The 20,457-nt window shown below is 45.8% G+C and overlaps 1 protein-coding gene across 1 annotated transcript in view; it reads right to left on the bottom strand.

Annotated features, from left to right (window-relative positions):
- Positions 1–20,457, bottom strand: part of LOC138472144 (uncharacterized) — a 502,005-nt gene that overhangs the window by 350,703 nt on the left and 130,845 nt on the right. Inside the window, exon 3 of the mRNA XM_069610159.1 lies at positions 20,069–20,222. Coding sequence (XP_069466260.1) covers positions 20,069–20,222 — 154 coding nt within the window. The remainder of the gene's footprint in view (positions 1–20,068; positions 20,223–20,457) is intronic.

Here is a 20,457-nt window from a genome sequence, read left to right as displayed (position 1 = left end):
TGCAAAAAGAAAGTGAACTTCTTAGGTCATGAGGTGACTAAGAATGGGTTGAATCCACAAAAGAAGAAGGTGGGGGCAATACAGATGTTGAAAGATCCTACTAGCTTGAAAGGATTGAAAAGCTTAGGCATGACAGGATATATATCAGGAAATGTATTGACAATTATGCAGAGATTACACAACCTTTAACTAAATTATTGAAGCAGGGTGTACCCTGGAAGTGGGAAAAGGAGCAGAGTGAAGCAGTGGCTAGGCTGAAAGAATGCCTCATGAAGGCACCATGTTTGGCATATCCCATAAAGAACCAGGATTTCTTTGTAGAAAAAGGGTTCAATGATCTGTGTATGTCAGCTGTATTATCTCAGAAGCATGATGTGAAAAACAAAACTATTGCTTATGATAGGAAGACATCTGTGAGGGAATACCAGGTGGGAGATCAGGTATACAAATTTAATTTTGGGGGAAAAAAACATAAAAACTCTAAGTTTCTGGCAGCATGGCAAGGGCCATTTAGAATCATAGACAAGGTGTACATAATAATTAAAAAGGAGGGTGAGATGACAAAAGAGCAGTCTGTCCATGTAAATCAAATTAAGCCTTTCCACCCGAAGCAGAAGGTGAGAAGGTTGGAGCAAATTGAGACTAGTTGAATGAAAATAAGGATTTGAGAGTAAAAATTGAGCTAACAGGGGAATGAAGGTAAACACACCTGCCTTTCAGTGAAATTAATGGGACATGTTAAAGGTTTCTGATATAAAGAGCTATGTTCTATATAATGCATGTTGCGGAAAGTCTTTTGGTTGTATGTTTTTAAATTATATAATGATAAACTTATTTCCAGGTGTTCCAGTGTGACAGACCAGTATCCATGGAGCCACCATAATGAAAATCCAATTTTATTTTCCGATATTGCAGCAGAAGAGGGATAGAAAAATGTGTTGTGCTAGGTACTTAATTTGTTTTGTTTCTTTTCACTTCAGATGACTAATTCCTTGCCCCGGCAGAGCCGGATCATTGGAGCGCTGGACCCTTGGAGGATGCCACAGGATCGGAGGCCCCGGGAAGGCCCCCCGACCGAGAGAAGGGGTCGTGAAGAAAAGGAGCCCGAGATGCCATAAAGATGATGCCTTTGAAGGAGATTCCATGGAGTGCCGGACTAGAGGAGTTCTGCTGATGACAGCGTTGTGTGCAGTGGTTGTGCAAAGACTAAGGGACAGGACACTCCGGAGACGTGGTCCTGTATATTCTGGGTACCAGGAACTAAAAAGACATAATCTTGACTTTTATTTTCCATTTATTGCACATGGAGCATATTGCTGTTTTCTGTGCTGTGCTCCACCAAGATGGAGATTGGAATATTGATAAAAGATGAGATTTAAAATATATATTTGTGAAAAATACATGCTATTTATTGATGTATTGAAACATCATTGATGTATCTGAGGGAAATTTTGCTTGTTCCATGAAACTGGAGTATGTACATAATTAGTGACACCTGTAATTTAATGTATATGGTGGGTGTTTTATTTCAAATATGGACCCTTCAATTGGGAGTACACATATATATATATTTTTTTTTGGGAAGCTTATTTTTGTTTCTCCTGCAGTGATATCTCAGGCGATCCCAACAGTAGAAAAAGGAGGGAGATGGAGAGGTGAGATGCTGTAGAGGTAGTGTATATAAAAGGCAGGAAGTAAGCCATGACATTATATGCAGAGGATGCCTTAAAAAGAATACAGACAACAAATAGTTGGCCTAAACTAGTTGGTTATATCACAAATGCAAGTGCACATTAAGCATGTTTTAAAATGATCCACTTCAGGGTGAATCGGTCATCTGTCCAGTTTGCACTATGTATATATTAACACAAAAACTAACCAACTAACACCTCTTCCCATTAATCTTAAACAAAGCAGTGCAAAATGCTTCAGATGATATGTTAAAAGTAAGGTGCCTTTTGCAGTGGAGTAAAACGTGCAGGCAGTTTGCTGGCTGTGATTTCATTGCAAATAACAAGGGGGGTCCTGGGAGACTCTCTGCCAGACATGAGTCCTTGTTACAAGAGCCTTATCCACAGTCTTTCATTGCACAAACTGAAGGAAAATATGCTTTGTTGAGAAGGCGCTACTGTGCTTTGCAGGAAGCAATTGATATAAACATCCTTGGGAGGTGGTTCTCTGAGAGAGGAAATGCCAAACAGCTCGGTTGATTGTATATGTCAGGAAAAAGGCAGGTTTTAGTGCAATTGACAGGATTATAATATCAATTCAGGAGACAGAAGGGGGTGTGGGCAGATTTTGTTCAGAGAAGAACGGGAAGAGAGCTAACACAATAGCAGATCAGCAGCCAGAGAGCACAATCATGCAGTGCAAGATTGTCCAGGGAGCTGGGGCCTTGAACTGTGTCCTTCGTGGTGGCTGAGCTCCGTAGAATCCGTCATATTCCCACATGCTGATAAAAGTTCAGAAGGGTTTCCCATGTTAACAGCGCAAAAGTTTAACACACTGAAAGTGAGTATTTGTAAAAGTGAGGCGAATGTACGGATAATTGAACTTATCTTTACAGTCAGTCAGGATCAAATGATCATTTTATGAACAGTGTCTTTTTAGCATTTGAAAATGATAAATGCTGAAGTATAAACAAACAGAGAAAAAGAAAGTTGGCATGCTGTCATGTTTTCGTTTTTGTTTCTTCCCTTACACTGTATTTTCTGTTCTGCCAATTGTATCGGGACCAAAGGTCTGGGTAAGATAATAAATGTGGACGTTTTGTCATAAATACCCACTGGTCATGCAATATAATGTAGAGGTACTATTTTGCATTAATGTTCATACCGCATAACGTGTTTCAAATAATAGTGCATATAAAAAAAGGCATTTTTAAAACTGAATCAGTGGGGTTGTGTTTTCTGTTTCTAAGTGCATTCAATGACAAAGAGGGTGTGAAATTACAGGGAAGAGCCCAGTGTGTAAAAAGAGGTAACATATTTTACCACGGGTGATCAAATTAGAGGTAAAGTTTGGTACTCTTAGCAAAAAGTTTAAAAGTGTGTGATGCATGTGTCACATTCATAATGAAAAATGTCTTATGAACAAATCTGTCCAAGACAGTAGTCCAGTCTCGTAGATAAGTGGCTGGAGTGATAGCACTGTCAAATTTGCAGTTGTCAGAGGTCCATTATTCTGTATTTAGAGTTGACCCTAAATACAATACAGGTATAAAGGGGGAGTCTTGTCACACCATATAGGGAAATAACATAACCACGCTGGGCTACCATTTTACCACGACTTTACCACAGTACTAAAATACCACCAAATTAGGTATAATAGTGCATATAAAAAAGGCACTTAGACACAGGAAACACAACTGTACTGATTCAGTTTTAAAAATGCCTTTTTTTAATACTCACTATTATTTTAAACAGGTTATGCAGTATGAACATTAATACAAAATAGCACCTCTACATTAGATTGCATGACCAGTCGGTATTCATGACAAAACATCCACATTTATTATCTTGCCCAGACCTTGGATCCCGATACAATTGGCAGAAAATACAGTCTAAAAGAAGAAACAAAAACACGGCACTTAGCAAGCCCGCCCACCTGGTGTCTTCCTGATTGCGGCCCTATTTTCCCTATTAAGAGCCCTCCAGCCTCTTTTCCTTTGCAGATGGGGAGCAGGTGCAAGTAGATCTAGGTCACCTGGCCTAAGCGCCACCCACCTTCTTAGCCCTGCCTCTTCCTTCCGGCTCTTCACTCTTAGATCAAAGGCGTCCGAAGCAAAGGGCTGACGAGGATAAGGGCAATTCCTGTTTGGACCGGTTCAGACTAGGAGGACCCAGGGCCCAAACCTCTGCTCAGACAGCAGGTAAGCATGCAGCAACATGTGTTTATTCCCTCTGTACCCACAGGCCTTCTCCAACCCCATCTGGTCCCCCCTGATGTTCCCTTGTGCCCCCCACCCTCCTCGCACACAGGTGGTGCCTGTTTTGCTTGATTCTTCTACCCTGTTTCCCCTGCCTCCCCCTCCGGCCTACTTCTGCAGGAGTCTGTCCTGATACATTCTGGTTTGACCATCACCGTCTTGTGGCCAATGATGGACTTGACTTTTGTGGACTTCATTGTTTCACGGTGCTTCACCCTTTCTCAACTCTCATGCTGGACTTCCTTTGCATCTTGTACTCATGGTGGCCCTGAATCATGCTGTTCCCATCTTCATCTTGTTTCTGGCTTGCATCATTATGTGTTACTACGGACTTCTGCAGTTGTATTCACTCTCCCCACTTGCTTCTCATGCTCTTTTTGACTGCTTACTCTCTGTTTTCTCCTCCTCTCCCTTTTTCTATCTCCTCCCCTCTCCCCTTACTTTCTTCTATGCATTTTATCACAATTGTCTCTGGACCTAGTATGATAGCAACCTTGTCGGTCTCCTCCACCCTCCCCTTATTTGTTCCACCCCCTCCACCCCAGCACTATCTGAAATGTCATCAGGCCTAGTACGATAGTCGGTTGTTTTGTTCCTCCTCTCCATTTCTGCACCCATCTCCCTCACCTTTTGTTTTTCTCCGGCTCTACCAGAAATGTCATCAGGCCTAGTACGGTAGTGGCCTGTCTGTTTCCATTTCCTTTCCACTCTCTCCTGCCCTTCCTTATCTATGTCTTAGCCCTTGCACTATCTGAAATGTCGTCAGGCCGAGTACGATAGTTAATTTCACATCCTTGCTGTTCATGGCCTGTGTGAATGTCAATCTATTTTCCCTTGTTCCCTCCCTTGCCTTGAGGTGCTTTGAAACACATTGTGTATAGGCGCTATATAAATAAACTATCATATCATGTCAACTTTCTTTTTCTCCGTTTATACTTCAGCATTTATCATTTTCAAATGCTAAAAAGACCCTATTCATAAAATGATCATTTCATCCTGACTGACTGTAAAGATAAATCCAATTATCCGTACATTCGCCGCACTTTTACAAACACTCAATTCCAGTGTGTGACACTTCAGCGCTGTTATCATGGGAAACCCCTCTGAACTTTTATCAGCTGGCGCAAATATGACGGATTCTACAGAGCTCAGCCACCCACGAAGGAGGCAGCTCAAGGCCCCAGTTTCCTGGAAAATCCTGCACTGCACGATTCTGCTCTCTGGCTGCTGCTCTGCTATTCTGTCAGCTCACCTCCCTTTCTACTCTGGACAACATCTGCCCACACCCCCTTCTGTCTCCTGAATTTATATTCTAATCCTGTCAAATCACTAAATCCTGCCTTTGTCATGAAGTATACAATCACACCAGCTGTTTGGCATTTATTCTCTCAGAGAACCACCTCCCAAGGATGTTTGTATCAATTGCTTCCTGCAAAGCACAATAGCTCCTTCTCCACATTGCATATTTTCCTTCAGTTTGTGCAATGAAATTACAGCCAGCAAACTGCCTGCACGTTTTACTCCACTGCAAAAGGCACCTTACTTTTAACATGTCATCTGAAGCATTTTGCACTTTTTTTTAAAGATTAATGGGAAGAGGTGTAAGTTGGTTAGTTTTTGTGTTAATATATACATAGTGCAACATGGACAGATGACCTATTCACCCTGAAGTGGATCATTTTAAAACAGTGCTTAATGTGCATTTCCATTTGTAATATAATCAACTAGTGTAAGCCAACTATTTGTTGTCTGTATTCGGTTTACTGCATCCTCTGCATATAATGTCATGGCTCACTTCCTGCCTTTTATATACACTACCTCTACCTCTACAGCATCTCTCCTCTCCTACAGTCCTACCTCTAAATGAAATGGATACAGTCATCATATGCTAGGGGTACAACCATCATATCAAAGGCCAGGAGGCAAATGCCTATGCCAGTACTTCCATATTATGCCATTGATAGCCTCATACACCAGGTACAGTTATCATATGTAAGGTACAGCCTTACATGCTCAAAGTGATACCAAAATATTCCAAGTGCTGCATCCTATGTACAAGTATCTCCATCTTATGCCATTTTGAGACTCACATGCTAAATGCAATCATTTGTAAGGTACAGCATCATATGTCCAGGTGTGACTATTTGAAGCCAAGTTCAGCCCCAAATGTGCCAGTACCACCACTGTATGTCCGATAATGCCTCATTTGCCTGGTAAAGCCGTCGGTCATATGTAAGGTACAGCTTCACAAGTCCAGGAAGTGCCATTGTGTGTTAAGTGGTTGCTCAAAAGCTGCTGTACTGCCCAAATCCCTCCTTTTCACACCCGTAGTAAAGGATAGAATTGCATCCATAGTTTGTGGCTTTACTTGACTACTTTGAGCACCATCTGCCCCTTTGCCAAATTGAGATTCACTCCCTCTCAAACCCTTCATGGCATCCTGTGCCACTTGTGAGGCCTTCCAGGGTCAATGTGACCCAGCTGGCCTAAAAGGTCTGGGTAAAAAGCTGAATGACATTTCAATTTCAACCCTCCATGCCTGCTCCTCTCCACCCTCACGCCTTCACCTTTCACAAACATAGACATTTTAATAATACTGCTTCACTGCTAGTTTAATAAAGGTATGTGCAAATAGATCAGTGCTCAAGAGAATCTCAAATTGAGAAATGTAAAGATAACCTGTCCCTCACCAAATGCGTGTTCATGACAGCAAAATCCCATTTATGCAGACTTAGCCCTTGTTTATAAAGGTCAAAGTGTAGCCAACCAATGCCACAGTGGGTCAGTCAAATTTAATTGAAAGAAGGAGTTATCCTGAGAAAAGTGGAGGTCGGTGGTTTAGCACAAACAAACAAGCAAGGAGTATGCAGGCCATATTTAAGGATATAAAGACATAGCGTTTCACTAAATAAATTCAACATGCGAGAACAGACCAGGTTTTCAGGGAGCGTTTAAAAAGTTCAATAAGCTGCTGCCATACACTGGACAAGATGTGTAACAGAAGTATCATAACAGATCCTATCACATACATTTTGCCAAGGCATCCTTCTTGAAAAATTGCTCTCATTAGGAATTCTTCTGGCCTTTCCGGTCAGAGTCTTTCATTATTTCATGTAGGGTACTAAATGACTCCCCTCTTGCCCCCAATTAATATCTATATTCTTAACCTCTTTCATATTATCAGCTAATTAACCATCTTGCTCCAGTCCTATGGGGATGATACTCGACTTTATAATACACATTTCCCATCCTCAAACTTAGCTCCCTCAACTGAACCTCTGTCTAGATTCTGAGGCAATCAAATGTGGGACAGCCTTAAACTAGATCCAGCTTAACCATGGAAAAACTAAATACATCCTTCTTGGCCCCACTGAAGGACCCTCTGGAGCTCGTATTCCTCTTGCCCTCTACTTTTCTCTCCTTCTGATCCTGTTAGGAACTTTGGGATCCTTATATACTCCTAGATTTCTCCTCACCTTCACCTCTGTGGCGATTCAAGAAGAGGGGTTATCCACCCGACATCCTAGACAATGTCCTCACACGAGTGGAGGGTCATAAGAGAAGAGATCTTCTATCCACCAAACCCAAAATCGTGAGTGAGAGATTGAAACATACGCTGAAATTCTCAGCACAGAGCCATCAGGTGGCGAGAACCATCAAGAAGAATTGGAATTACACCAGACTAGACCCCTATTTGAACAAGTTGTTTCGAACACTGCCGATGATGGCATACAAAAGTGGAACGAACTAAAGGGACTCACTGTTCAAAGCAGAACGAGTCAAGAAATGGCCACAAACCTTACTGCACAGACAGAAACCAGCAACCTTTCCGTGCCTTAACTGCCAGCATTGTACGAATAGCATGAAAAGGGATCGCATACGCCACCCAAACACGGGCAAAAAGATTAAACTATGTGACTTTGCGACCAGCAACTCAAATCTTTTCATTGAAATGTCTTGTGGCACTTACTATGTAGGTCAAACAATCAGACGCACCAAGGATCGTTGGACGGAACACAAATCCAACATCAGGACACAGAATAACAGATCATCAGTTTACCAACACTTTCAAGAAGCTCGTCATACAGTTGCTCAAATTAGATGTGTCATCCTCGAAGTAGTCCACCCCCCTCCCTGGGGTGGTGACTTACAAAAGAGGCTTACACAGAGGGAACTCTTCTGGATTTAACAGCTTGATTCCATCAGCCCCTTGGGCATGAATGAAGGATTCTATTTGCAACCCTTCTCATAACCTTTCCACATTTCTTGACCTTTAAGAACCCATATAGGTTTTACAACACATTACGCATTCACCATCAGCTCTTTGGATGGTAGAACATAGCTCTTGTTTACACCAGAGGTACATTTTAGTTAGTCCTTACTCATCTCTTTGGATATTATCTTCCTCTAATTGTGCTCAATTTAGACTTCAGTGTATCTATATGACTTACCTGATGTGACAGTTCATATCCCAGAGTAGCTATATGACTGTGCTGATGCAACATTTGTCTTACCTTTAACTATATGTAATTTATCATTGACTGCTTGAGATTATGTGAGACTCTAAGCTTGATCAATCTTCCTTTCCTGGCCATTTTAGTCACAAGAACTCCGACACCAGCAGTTACCAAGTTGAGGTTTCCATGATCTTGTTACCCTCAACTCAAGTCCTCCAGTTAAGGCTACTTACATTATTGGTTAGCAGTGTTGTGTACACGAAGCGCGCATGCGCGGCCCAGCGGGCCGGCGCGTGCGCGCTAGTTAATAAAGGCTGTGCCTGGGCAGTTCGCGCCGGAGCACCGGAACAAGCAGACGTCTCCGGCGTGTGTTCTTGCGCGCTGCCTGCGCGCGCTGGTGTCCGGACCCTGATAGGCCCGCGCACAACCACAGGGCTTCCCCAGGGCACAACACTGGCGACGAGGAGGTACGGACTGCTTCCGTGCTCCGACAGCTTCAGAGAGACGGAGAGTCTTCCGTATTACGGACCCGCCGAGCACCGGCGGCCATTTTGAGTTCACTCCTCCCCTCTTCACACGCGGCGGCAGTGGTTGCGGCCCGAAAGGGTGCTCGTGTGCCACATACCAGCTGTGTTGGGGGGGTCACAGACAATTTTTGGAAAACCCACAGTCCTGCAGGCGCAGGGCTGTGGCATTTAAGAAGAAAGAAGTGGGTTTCTACACCCCAATACTACCACGAGACCAGGACAAGCCGCCCTCCTCTCAAGAAAGACAACTGTTCACTACCTCTCAAACCCTTCATGGCATCCTGTGCCACTTGTGAGGCCTTCCAGGGTCAATGTGACCCAGCTGGCCTAAAAGGTCTGGGTAAAAAGCTGAATGACATTTCAATTTCAACCCTCCATGCCTGCTCCTCTCCACCCTCACGCCTTCACCTTTCACAAACATAGACATTTTAATAATACTGCTTCACTGCTAGTTTAATAAAGGTATGTGCAAATAGATCAGTGCTCAAGAGAATCTCAAATTGAGAAATGTAAAGATAACCTGTCCCTCACCAAATGCGTGTTCATGACAGCAAAATCCCATTTATGCAGACTTAGCCCTTGTTTATAAAGGTCAAAGTGTAGCCAACCAATGCCACAGTGGGTCAGTCAAATTTAATTGAAAGAAGGAGTTATCCTGAGAAAAGTGGAGGTCGGTGGTTTAGCACAAACAAACAAGCAAGGAGTATGCAGGCCATATTTAAGGATATAAAGACATAGCGTTTCACTAAATAAATTCAACATGCGAGAACAGACCAGGTTTTCAGGGAGCGTTTAAAAAGTTCAATAAGCTGCTGCCATACACTGGACAAGATGTGTAACAGAAGTATCATAACAGATCCTATCACATACATTTTGCCAAGGCATCCTTCTTGAAAAATTGCTCTCATTAGGAATTCTTCTGGCCTTTCCGGTCAGAGTCTTTCATTATTTCATGTAGGGTACTAAATGACTCCCCTCTTGCCCCCAATTAATATCTATATTCTTAACCTCTTTCATATTATCAGCTAATTAACCATCTTGCTCCAGTCCTATGGGGATGATACTCGACTTTATAATACACATTTCCCATCCTCAAACTTAGCTCCCTCAACTGAACCTCTGTCTAGATTCTGAGGCAATCAAATGTGGGACAGCCTTAAACTAGATCCAGCTTAACCATGGAAAAACTAAATACATCCTTCTTGGCCCCACTGAAGGACCCTCTGGAGCTCGTATTCCTCTTGCCCTCTACTTTTCTCTCCTTCTGATCCTGTTAGGAACTTTGGGATCCTTATATACTCCTAGATTTCTCCTCACCTTCACCTCTGTGGCGATTCAAGAAGAGGGGTTATCCACCCGACATCCTAGACAATGTCCTCACACGAGTGGAGGGTCATAAGAGAAGAGATCTTCTATCCACCAAACCCAAAATCGTGAGTGAGAGATTGAAACATACGCTGAAATTCTCAGCACAGAGCCATCAGGTGGCGAGAACCATCAAGAAGAATTGGAATTACACCAGACTAGACCCCTATTTGAACAAGTTGTTTCGAACACTGCCGATGATGGCATACAAAAGTGGAACGAACTAAAGGGACTCACTGTTCAAAGCAGAACGAGTCAAGAAATGGCCACAAACCTTACTGCACAGACAGAAACCAGCAACCTTTCCGTGCCTTAACTGCCAGCATTGTACGAATAGCATGAAAGGGGATCGCATACGCCACCCAAACACGGGCAAAAAGATTAAACTATGTGACTTTGCGACCAGCAACTCAAATCTTTTCATTGAAATGTCTTGTGGCACTTACTATGTAGGTCAAACAATCAGACGCACCAAGGATCGTTGGACGGAACACAAATCCAACATCAGGACACAGAATAACAGATCATCAGTTTACCAACACTTTCAAGAAGCTCGTCATACAGTTGCTCAAATTAGATGTGTCATCCTCGAAGTAGTCCACCCCCCTCCCTGGGGTGGTGACTTACAAAAGAGGCTTACACAGAGGGAACTCTTCTGGATTTAACAGCTTGATTCCATCAGCCCCTTGGGCATGAATGAAGGATTCTATTTGCAACCCTTCTCATAACCTTTCCACATTTCTTGACCTTTAAGAACCCATATAGGTTTTACAACACATTACGCATTCACCATCAGCTCTTTGGATGGTAGAACATAGCTCTTGTTTACACCAGAGGTACATTTTAGTTAGTCCTTACTCATCTCTTTGGATATTATCTTCCTCTAATTGTGCTCAATTTAGACTTCAGTGTATCTATATGACTTACCTGATGTGACAGTTCATATCCCAGAGTAGCTATATGACTTTGCTGATGCAACATTTGTCTTACCTTTAACTATATGTAATTTATCATTGACTGCTTGAGATTATGTGAGACTCTAAGCTTGATCAATCTTCCTTTCCTGGCCATTTTAGTCACAAGAACTCCGACACCAGCAGTTACCAAGTTGAGGTTTCCATGATCTTGTTACCCTCAACTCAAGTCCTCCAGTTAAGGCTACTTACATTATTGGTTAGCAGTGTTGTGTACACGAAGCGCGCATGCGCGGCCCAGCGGGCCGGCGCATGCGCGCTAGTTAATAAAGGCTGTGCCTGGGCAGTTCGCGCCGGAGCACCGGAACAAGCAGACGTCTCCGGCGTGTGTTCTTGCGCGCTGCCTGCGCGCGCTGGTGTCCGGACCCTGATAGGCCCGCGCACAACCACAGGGCTTCCCCAGGGCACAACACTGGCGACGAGGAGGTACGGACTGCTTCCGTGCTCCGACAGCTTCAGAGAGACGGAGAGTCTTCCGTATTACGGACCCGCCGAGCACCGGCGGCCATTTTGAGTTCACTCCTCCCCTCTTCACACGCGGCGGCAGTGGTTGCGGCCCGAAAGGGTGCTCGTGTGCCACATACCAGCTGTGTTGGGGGGGTCACAGACAATTTTTGGAAAACCCACAGTCCTGCAGGCGCAGGGCTGTGGCATTTAAGAAGAAAGAAGTGGGTTTCTACACCCCAATACTACCACGAGACCAGGACAAGCCGCCCTCCTCTCAAGAAAGACAACTGTGAGTACCTGACGCAGAAATGGGAGAAGAGACCGACGATGAGGGTGCCGCTGCCCCAATCCCCCGCAGATCTCGCAGCTCCCTAGCCCCCATGCCTGAATTCGATACTACTGGCCCCCCTTCCAAGTTGGGCCCAAAGTGGCTATTGTGGGTCAAGAGACTAGATATGTTCTTCAGGGCATCGGGGGTGAACGATGATGACACCAAAATCGCGACGATGATATACTCGGCAGGCGCAGAAGTCCACAAGATCTACGACTCCCTCGTCATCCCCGTGGTCACGTATGACGCAGTCAAGCAGGCACTCAAAGACCATTTCCTCCCCATGGCTAACGTAGATTTTGATAGATTTGTCATGGGTGCCGAAAGGCAACTAGACGACGAGCCCCTAGACAAATTTTGTGCCCGTCTGAGACACCTGGCGACCTCCTGCAGATGGGTCGATGAGGAAGAAATGGTCCGCAACCAACTACTGCAGGGGTGAAGCTCCGGCAAACTTCGAAGGCAGGTACTGAGAGAACCTGGCTTGACCCTCCAGCAAATTTTGGACCTGGGAAGAGCACATGAGCTAGCGGAAGCCAGAGGTGCGAAAATGGACGCTGCCACGCGACCGAAGAACGACGAAGACGCATTTGTCGTGGGGTGGTCAGCAGCAGGGAGGTCAAGGTGGGCGTCGAGAAGGCCTAATACCCCGCCCACGCCAGGCAACGCCTCATCGTGCTCCTACTGTGGGTATGACCTCCCCCACAGCGGTGAATGCCCGGCAAAGTCGAGAACGTGCGGCCGGTGTGGCACACCGGGACACTACGCCAGGATGTGCCGGGCTGCCTCCCCTGTTGCGGCAGGAAGAGGACCGGAGAGAGTTGGACGGGGAGGCGCTCGCAGAGTGAGAGGCATCTCTTCGATCGATCAGGGCCTGCAGGACCTGGACATCGCGGAAGAAGAAGAGGAGGAGGAAGAGGTTTTCTTCATCTCCAGCATCGTAGAAGGCCCTGGTACGAGGCGCCAACCCACATGCACTGTTAACATCGATGACGTCCCCACCCCCATTCTCATTGACACTGGGGCTTCGGTCTGCGTGCTAGCCACCAAACATTATGAGGCCCTGCCTGGCCCACCGGAGCTGTCAGCGTCCATGGCACGAATATACGCATTCGGTGGGGATACGCCCCTTCCCATCCAAGGTGTGTTCATTGCCCCGGTTTCTCATGGACAAAACACCATCAAAGCAAGATTCTTTGTCACCAGCGTCAGCCCACATTCCTTGCTGAGCTGTGCGGCGTCAGAAGCACTCGACATTGTCCACTTTACGTTTGGGGTATACCACGCCGATCTGAAAAGCATGCTGCACAGGTTCGAAACTCTCTTCAATGGCATTGGCAAACTGAAAGCAGAGCCCGTTCGCTTACACATCGACAAGTCCGTAAGGCCGACAGCCCTCAAACATCGCCGGATTCCCTTTCACTTAAGAGCCCAAGTGGAAGAGGAGTTGCAACAGCTGGTCGACCGGGACATCATTGAAAGAGTGGAAGGCCCCACCCCGTGGGTGTCGCCCATTGTGGTAGCCCCAAAGCCGAAACAGCAGGGGGCGGTACGCATCTGCGTGGACATGAGGCTCCCAAATGCCGCCATCAGAAGGGAGCGTCACCTCACACCCACTCTAGACGACATCGTCGGAGAACTCCAAGGTGCCAAAGTCTTCTCCAAACTGGACCTCAGATCTGGGTACCACCAGTTGGAGCTACACCCCGAGTCGAGGTACATTACGACATTCACTACTCACGAGGGGTTGTACCAGTACAAGAGACTAAACTTCGGAATCTCGTCCGCGGCAGAGGTCTTCCAGAACGCCATCAGAGGAGCCCTGTCCGGACTGAAAGGTGTCATTAACATGTCCGACGACATCTTAGTCTTCGCAAAGTCGGTAATTGAACACCTTAAACGGCTTGAAAAAACTTTTGAGAGACTTCAGGCGGTGGGCCTGACCCTGCACCAAGAAAAGTGCGAATTCCTCAAAGACCGACTGGAATTCTTTGGGTTCACCTTCCATGCGGGGGGCATATCCCCAGACCCTGGAAAAGTGAGGGACATAAGGGAGGCGCCTCCGCCCACATCATCGGCGGAAGTTCGGAGCTTCTTGGGGATGGTCAACTATTGCGGCCGTTTCATCAAAGACCTAGCCTCTCTGTCGGAACCACTGAGGGCACTCACGAGGAATGACGTGACTTGGCAGTGGACGGAGGTTGAACAACGATCCTTCAAAGCCATCAAAGAAGCCCTGTCGGAGCAGGAGACTATGGCCTATTTCAACCCCAGCCGGGAATCGGAGATTGTGGTCGATGCCAGCCCGGTGGGACTGGGGGCAGTGCTCATGCAGGCGGACGAACTAGGGGTCATGAGGCCCATAGCATATGCCAGCAAAGCCCTCACTGACACGGAAAAGCGGTATTCCCAGATAGAAAAGGAAGCCCTCGCCATCCTGTGGGGGTGCAAACACTTTAGAATTTACATCCTCGGCAAACCCGTCGTCGTGATTACGGACCACAAACCCCTGATTCCTATCCTGTCGGGAACGTCATCCAAACCGCCTCCCCGCATCGAAAGATGGATGTTGTCCCTCATTGAATATGGCGTCAAGCTAGTTTACCGCCCAGGCACCATAACCCAGCCGACTACCTTTCTCGCCACCCTGGCACGAGGGACACTCAGAATCCCGTAGAGGTGGCAGACGCTGGAGACGCCGTGCATCTCGTCATTGAATCAGCCCTGCCAGTGGCCTTGTCGAGAGAGGACATTGCGGACGACTCGAACTCCGACGAGGCGTTCCTAAGAGTGAAAAGGGCGGTGGCCACAGGAGAGTGGCGGGACATCCTTCTAAACAATGCCAGGAGGAACCCCGAGGTACAAAGGGACCTACAACTGCTATGGAAAGCTCGACACGAGCTCTCGGTGTCCACGGACGGCCTGTTGCTGCGAGGGAACCAGATCGTGATCCCCAGGTCGTTGGTCATGAAGGTCCTCCAGTTGGCCCACACAGGGCACCAGGGCATGGCCAAGATGAAGGCACGTTTCAGGCTGAAGGTCTGGTTCCCCGATCTGGAGCACAGGGTAGCCGAGTTTGTGAGGACCTGCATCCCCTGCCAGGCCACGAGTCCTGTGGAAAGAGGCCCACCCATTCAGGCCATGGAGCGGAGCAACGTGCCATGGGGAACGGTGCACGCAGACTTCGGCTCGACAGGAAGAGGCCTATATTTCCTGGTGGTCACCGACCAGTGGTCGAGGTATCCGGAAGTGAAACTCGTGGAATCCTCTGCCAGCGATCACACCATCCTGGCGATGGATGAAATCTTCACCACCCATGGGTTCCCATTTGAGATTTGCTCGGACAATGGAGCGCCGTTCCAAGGACAGCGGTTTGCTAGATACTGCGCGGAACGAGGCATCAAGCACCGGAAGGTAACCCCGCTATGGCCAAGGGCCAATGGAGAGGTTGAGCGTTTCATGCGGACACTAAACAAAATTTTCCGTATTTCTGTCGATGGAGGGGAAGACCTGCGACACAACCTAATCGACTTTCTCCGCGAGTACCGGTCCACCCCACATCGATCCACCGGAATCGCACCCGCTGAGGCACTGTTCAAGTGAATACCCAGAGGGCTGATACCCGAAGCTGGAGACCGACGCCCAGGGGTGATCGACAGCGCACGGGTGACAGCAGACAGAGCAGCGAGAAACAAGAGCGAGACAACAAGGCGGAGGCTGCCAGGAAAAGAGATAGCAGTAGGAGATACCGTCCTAGTCCGGAACAGGAAACCGGAAGGGAAGCTCTCGATGACTTATGAAACCCAGCCAATGGGAGTAACTCATGTCAAAGGGTCAATGGTCACAGCTGCGAATGCGCGAGGGACGGTTAACAGAAACGCGTCCTTCTTTAAGCGCATAGGACCCGTAGCCGCGGAGGAAGAGACCAGTCCTGCCGAAGGGCAAGTAGCAGAGGCACCGCAGGAAGACGGTGAACCGCCTGGGGACCCCGGGGGGCCAGAAGACCTTGAGAGAGGCTCGCCCAGGTACCCGCGCAGGGAAGGACGCCGTCCACCGCAAAGGTTCCAAGATTTCATCATGGACTCGGCAGCCTGAGTAACGAAGCCTGTTAAGTACAGTTTGATTTGAGCCACGTTGGCTCCCCTGTTTAGTGTGTTGTTTGTTTGGGTGAAAAGGAGGGATGTTGTGTACACGAAGCGCGCATGCGCGGCCCAGCGGGCCGGCGCATGCGCGCTAGTTAATAAAGGCGGTGCCCGGGCAGTTCGCGCCGGAGCACCGGAACAAGCAGACGTCTCCGGCGTGTGTTCTTGCGCGCTGCCTGCGCGCGCTGGTGTCCGGACCCTGAGAGGCCCGCGCACCACCACAGGGCTTCCCCAGGGCACAACAAGCAGCATTCCATTACACATCTTGCTATTTCTGATGGGGCCCTGCTTGTCCTCATTTTGATCGTTTTAGATCTCATTCTTTATTTTCATTGTGCGTTTCTCCACTTCAACAATCTTTCCGTGCGCAGTGGACTCTTACTGTTACTAACAACAATCCCTCATAGCAACTTGACCGCTCATACAGAACTTAACCAGCAAGTATGGGAGTGCGAGATACACTTGTTGACATCATCACGTCACATGTATAACCCATTGCTATCAACAGCTAGCCGTAGCAACGTGCCTTTCTTTTCACACACGCCAAGGCTGTGTCATGATTTCCTTGTACGCGTCCTTCAGATTGTTCCCTCAGGTGAGTTATCAACAGTTATCATCAGCTTACATAGTTGGGAACTTGGTTTCACTCAACTTTTTTCATTACTTTCGCCACGGTAGCAACTTACATTAATCCCAATTTCACAGATCATATTTGATATTGATCGCGAGTGATTCACCTCATAGTGGCAAAAAAGTGCAGCCCGGCTTTGAGCCTGTCCTCCCAACCGTCAGACATGTAAGTGCTTTATCTCTTTTTCAGTTTCACTTACCGTTTCTGCATTTTCCTTCCCACAAGTTGACATTTCCACTCAAACATCCACTTTTGTACATTCTCCACAGATGGACTATCCCAGGAGACGTAATAGTCCCCATGAATACGTGGAACAAGACACTCACAGCGTTGACACCTTGCCAATCCTTGTGGAGGTGAGACTTAATGTAGATTGGTTGCCACGCTAGGAGTTTGACTTACAGAGCTAAATGCACTTAGTTACATTACAGACCCCCTCGATTTTCTTTTTCTCTTTTAGTCCCATGAATCAGTCTCCTGAGATTTCTTGCGCTTTATAAGGCCATGATGCCAGACTGCTCACGTCATAACTATGAACCCCTGATGTAGAGCATTCTTGCTCGAAATACGTTGGACATCTGATTAAAAGAATTTGTGAATACCACAGTACCTCATGGACAAACACTTTTCCTAGTATATATTGAGATATGATTCATCAGGTACCATTATCTCGATATGTAATGAAATTGCTTTCCCTTATAACTATCTCTACTTACATCAACCTCGAAAGAATTTGTTGATACTTTCTTCTTGAATACTTGGCTGTCTCCAGCTACAGATAGTGTGCAGGGGACGGGAGTTCCCCCATTGTGGGAACTTTTCATTCTTGCTTTGCATATTTTGACGATCCATGTGCCAGGACTGTTTCATTCTCCCGGGCACCTTAAAACTTTACGTTTTCTATCTTTAGACCTACATATTTCCCAAACATTTTGTTTACCTACCATATAGTAAGGTGTGCGGTGCACACTATCTGCTTCTCTGTGGATCTCGGTTTGGAGCTATCCTAGTCAGGCTTTGGCCACTTCTCGTCTAGAGTGTTGGAACTCCTTCTATGCCAGCCTTGATGCCTCGTCACGTTCCCCGCTTCAAGCAGTCCACAATGCAGAGGTCAGACTGATGAAGGGTCTTCGGAAATTAGATCCTATCTCTGCTGCCTGTGTGTCTTTACATTGGCTGAATATCGAGAACATGATCCGCTTCAAACTCTGCAGCCCGATTCATAAATGCCTATCAGACTCTATCACCATAAATCTAGCTACTAGCTACAATAATCCTAAAACATCAACCCCGAGATCTTTTAGTTACACTAGATCAGGTCACATGCCTGTCCACCATTTTAAGTGCTCAACATGGAGTGACAGACATTTTTCTATCTGGGGGCCCAAGGAATTCTCTACCTCTTAATTTTAATCTAACCACTCTCACTTTAAAAATCTTCATTTTCAAACAACATTGAGCCTTGTTCCCCTGGTACCTCACTTGTGGTGATGTCCAGCACCAAGAGGCTACCACCATGGCAATGTGCACTATGTAAAATATTCCTTTCACTCGCTGTAATGTTAACAGGTTTCAGATAACCATCATAAACCAGGTGATCATCATTACACAAAAGAACATGGCTCTGGGTCGCAGGGGCCTAACCCCCGAATAACCATGGATATCTTATAATACAGGTAGAGTTGCTAGGTAACCCTCACTGATATTGGGCTTACATTTATAAGCTGACAGCTAAGTGTGATCCTTGTGGTTGCTCTCCCAGCAAACGACGAGCCCTCCTAGATACCTTTTGGGATTCCAGTTTCCTACTGAAGGCGGAGTTCCTCTCAAAAACATTGCTAGGCTGTTTTGGGAATGATCTGCAAACAATGCCTTCCAATGTTTCCTTCCCAATATTCAGTTACCCCCATTTGTTAAAAGTGGCAGCACAATGAACACTGAATGTGAACAAAAGGGACAAAATTAGGAAACATGGTACCAACTGCAAGACCTAGGATTGGTCTAATGATCAGCTTAGAAAACAGAAAATAAAAAACTATGAACTAGATACCTTGGAGCACCAAATGAATACCCCATCCAAAAAACAGATCTAGCCACAACTCGATAAAAGAAACAAAGTGTCTTTTACCAAAACTGTAAACATATTAACCCAATGCTCGGACTTAGTTCCATGATACTACCAGGGTGTGTAAAGTATTTATGTGATAAGCCTAAGTTTTAAAGGTGCAAGTGATGAACACAACATAAAAAGAAGATATCTACAATACAAAGAAAGAATGTATAACACAATGTTTAGTCTTTTATGTTTGTAATTATGTTTGAATACATTACTACCAAGAGTATGGTACATGAGGAAATGACCATCCTAGTTCTTTAAATCTAAATTGAATGTTATGTTGCTCATTCACCACGTCCACTTTTGTTAAATTGTCTTTTTCCTCAATTTGTTGTTTAGAAGTGAAACACAGCACACCAAAGAATGATTATTGGGGTGCTTCGAAATAACATGTTATGAAACAATAAAATAGGGCAATTAGTAACGCCAAAAGGTTATGGAATACAAGAAATTTCATTTGACTATTATGAATGTCTAGAAAGATGTTTTTGGAAGGCAGAGAGGTGCTCAGCACCTCGCAGAAACAAATGAACTAGAAAGCGAAATAGATGCTTGTTGAAATGTAAGTGTCAGGACATCCTTTCTGTTATAACAGTGTGCAAACTGGAGCATAGTTTTGACTTTCAATCTCAATACGTGTTACATAACAACTCTAACCTTTTAGTTAATGGACACATATTAAAAACTAGGATCACAATGATGGAGGTGATATTTAGAGACCCATGCCGCAGCACCCACCCTATTTCAGATTTTCACTTGCAAACAGGCTTATCATTTCTTCTAGATCCTCTGATCAGTTATTTACAGATTAATTCATGTGTCAAAAAGCATGGCAAGCTGAAACTCATTTTCCACTGACTGGCATCCATTGTCATCACTTGTCTCCGACTTTTGATCATATGGTTGCAAACTCAGTTTACTGTCCTACCACCCCACGTCTATTCAACCGGTTTAAAAAGTCTGCATTGATCACATCCCTTGTTCTGAAAATCATTTCCCCTGATCACCAAGGCAAAACACTCATTCAATGTATCTGGCGTAACTGCCCCCCTTGCGGAACTATGCTGGCATCTATTATCAGGAAAAGGGTTCAGAAGAAGTTGTCACAAGGAGCTTTGCTTGGGGACCATCAAAATAGGCCACTACTTACCTACTCCAATGAGCTGTATAAGAGAAACCGTGAAACCCTCCCTGGTTTGCAGAACAATGCTGTGAATGGTTAAAGCCAGCACGCAGAGCAGAGAGAAGATGGCCAGACAAAAGTAAGCTTTGATGAAATTCGGTAGTTCCGTCCATGGTTTAATCTAGAACGAGAGAAACGTTTTTCAAACTTTAACAGGCAAAATGAACATCAACAACAAAGTGAAAAAAAATGTATGAACACAGGTAAAAGCTGGTCCCAGGTCACGCCCACTTGCCCACTATCCTGTTCTGTAGAAGGTTAACTGGCCATGTCAAGCCTTTTAAATTCATACAAATGAAGGGTCAGGAGCTGGAATTCTACGTAATGTCTAAAATGCATATGTTTGAAAAATACTT

This window comes from Ambystoma mexicanum, chromosome 8 (genome assembly GCF_040938575.1).
Source record: "Ambystoma mexicanum isolate Mex_15411 chromosome 8, UKY_AmexF1_1, whole genome shotgun sequence".
NCBI lineage: Eukaryota > Metazoa > Chordata > Amphibia > Caudata > Ambystomatidae > Ambystoma > Ambystoma mexicanum.
This window is presented reverse-complemented; position numbering and strand designations above follow the sequence as displayed.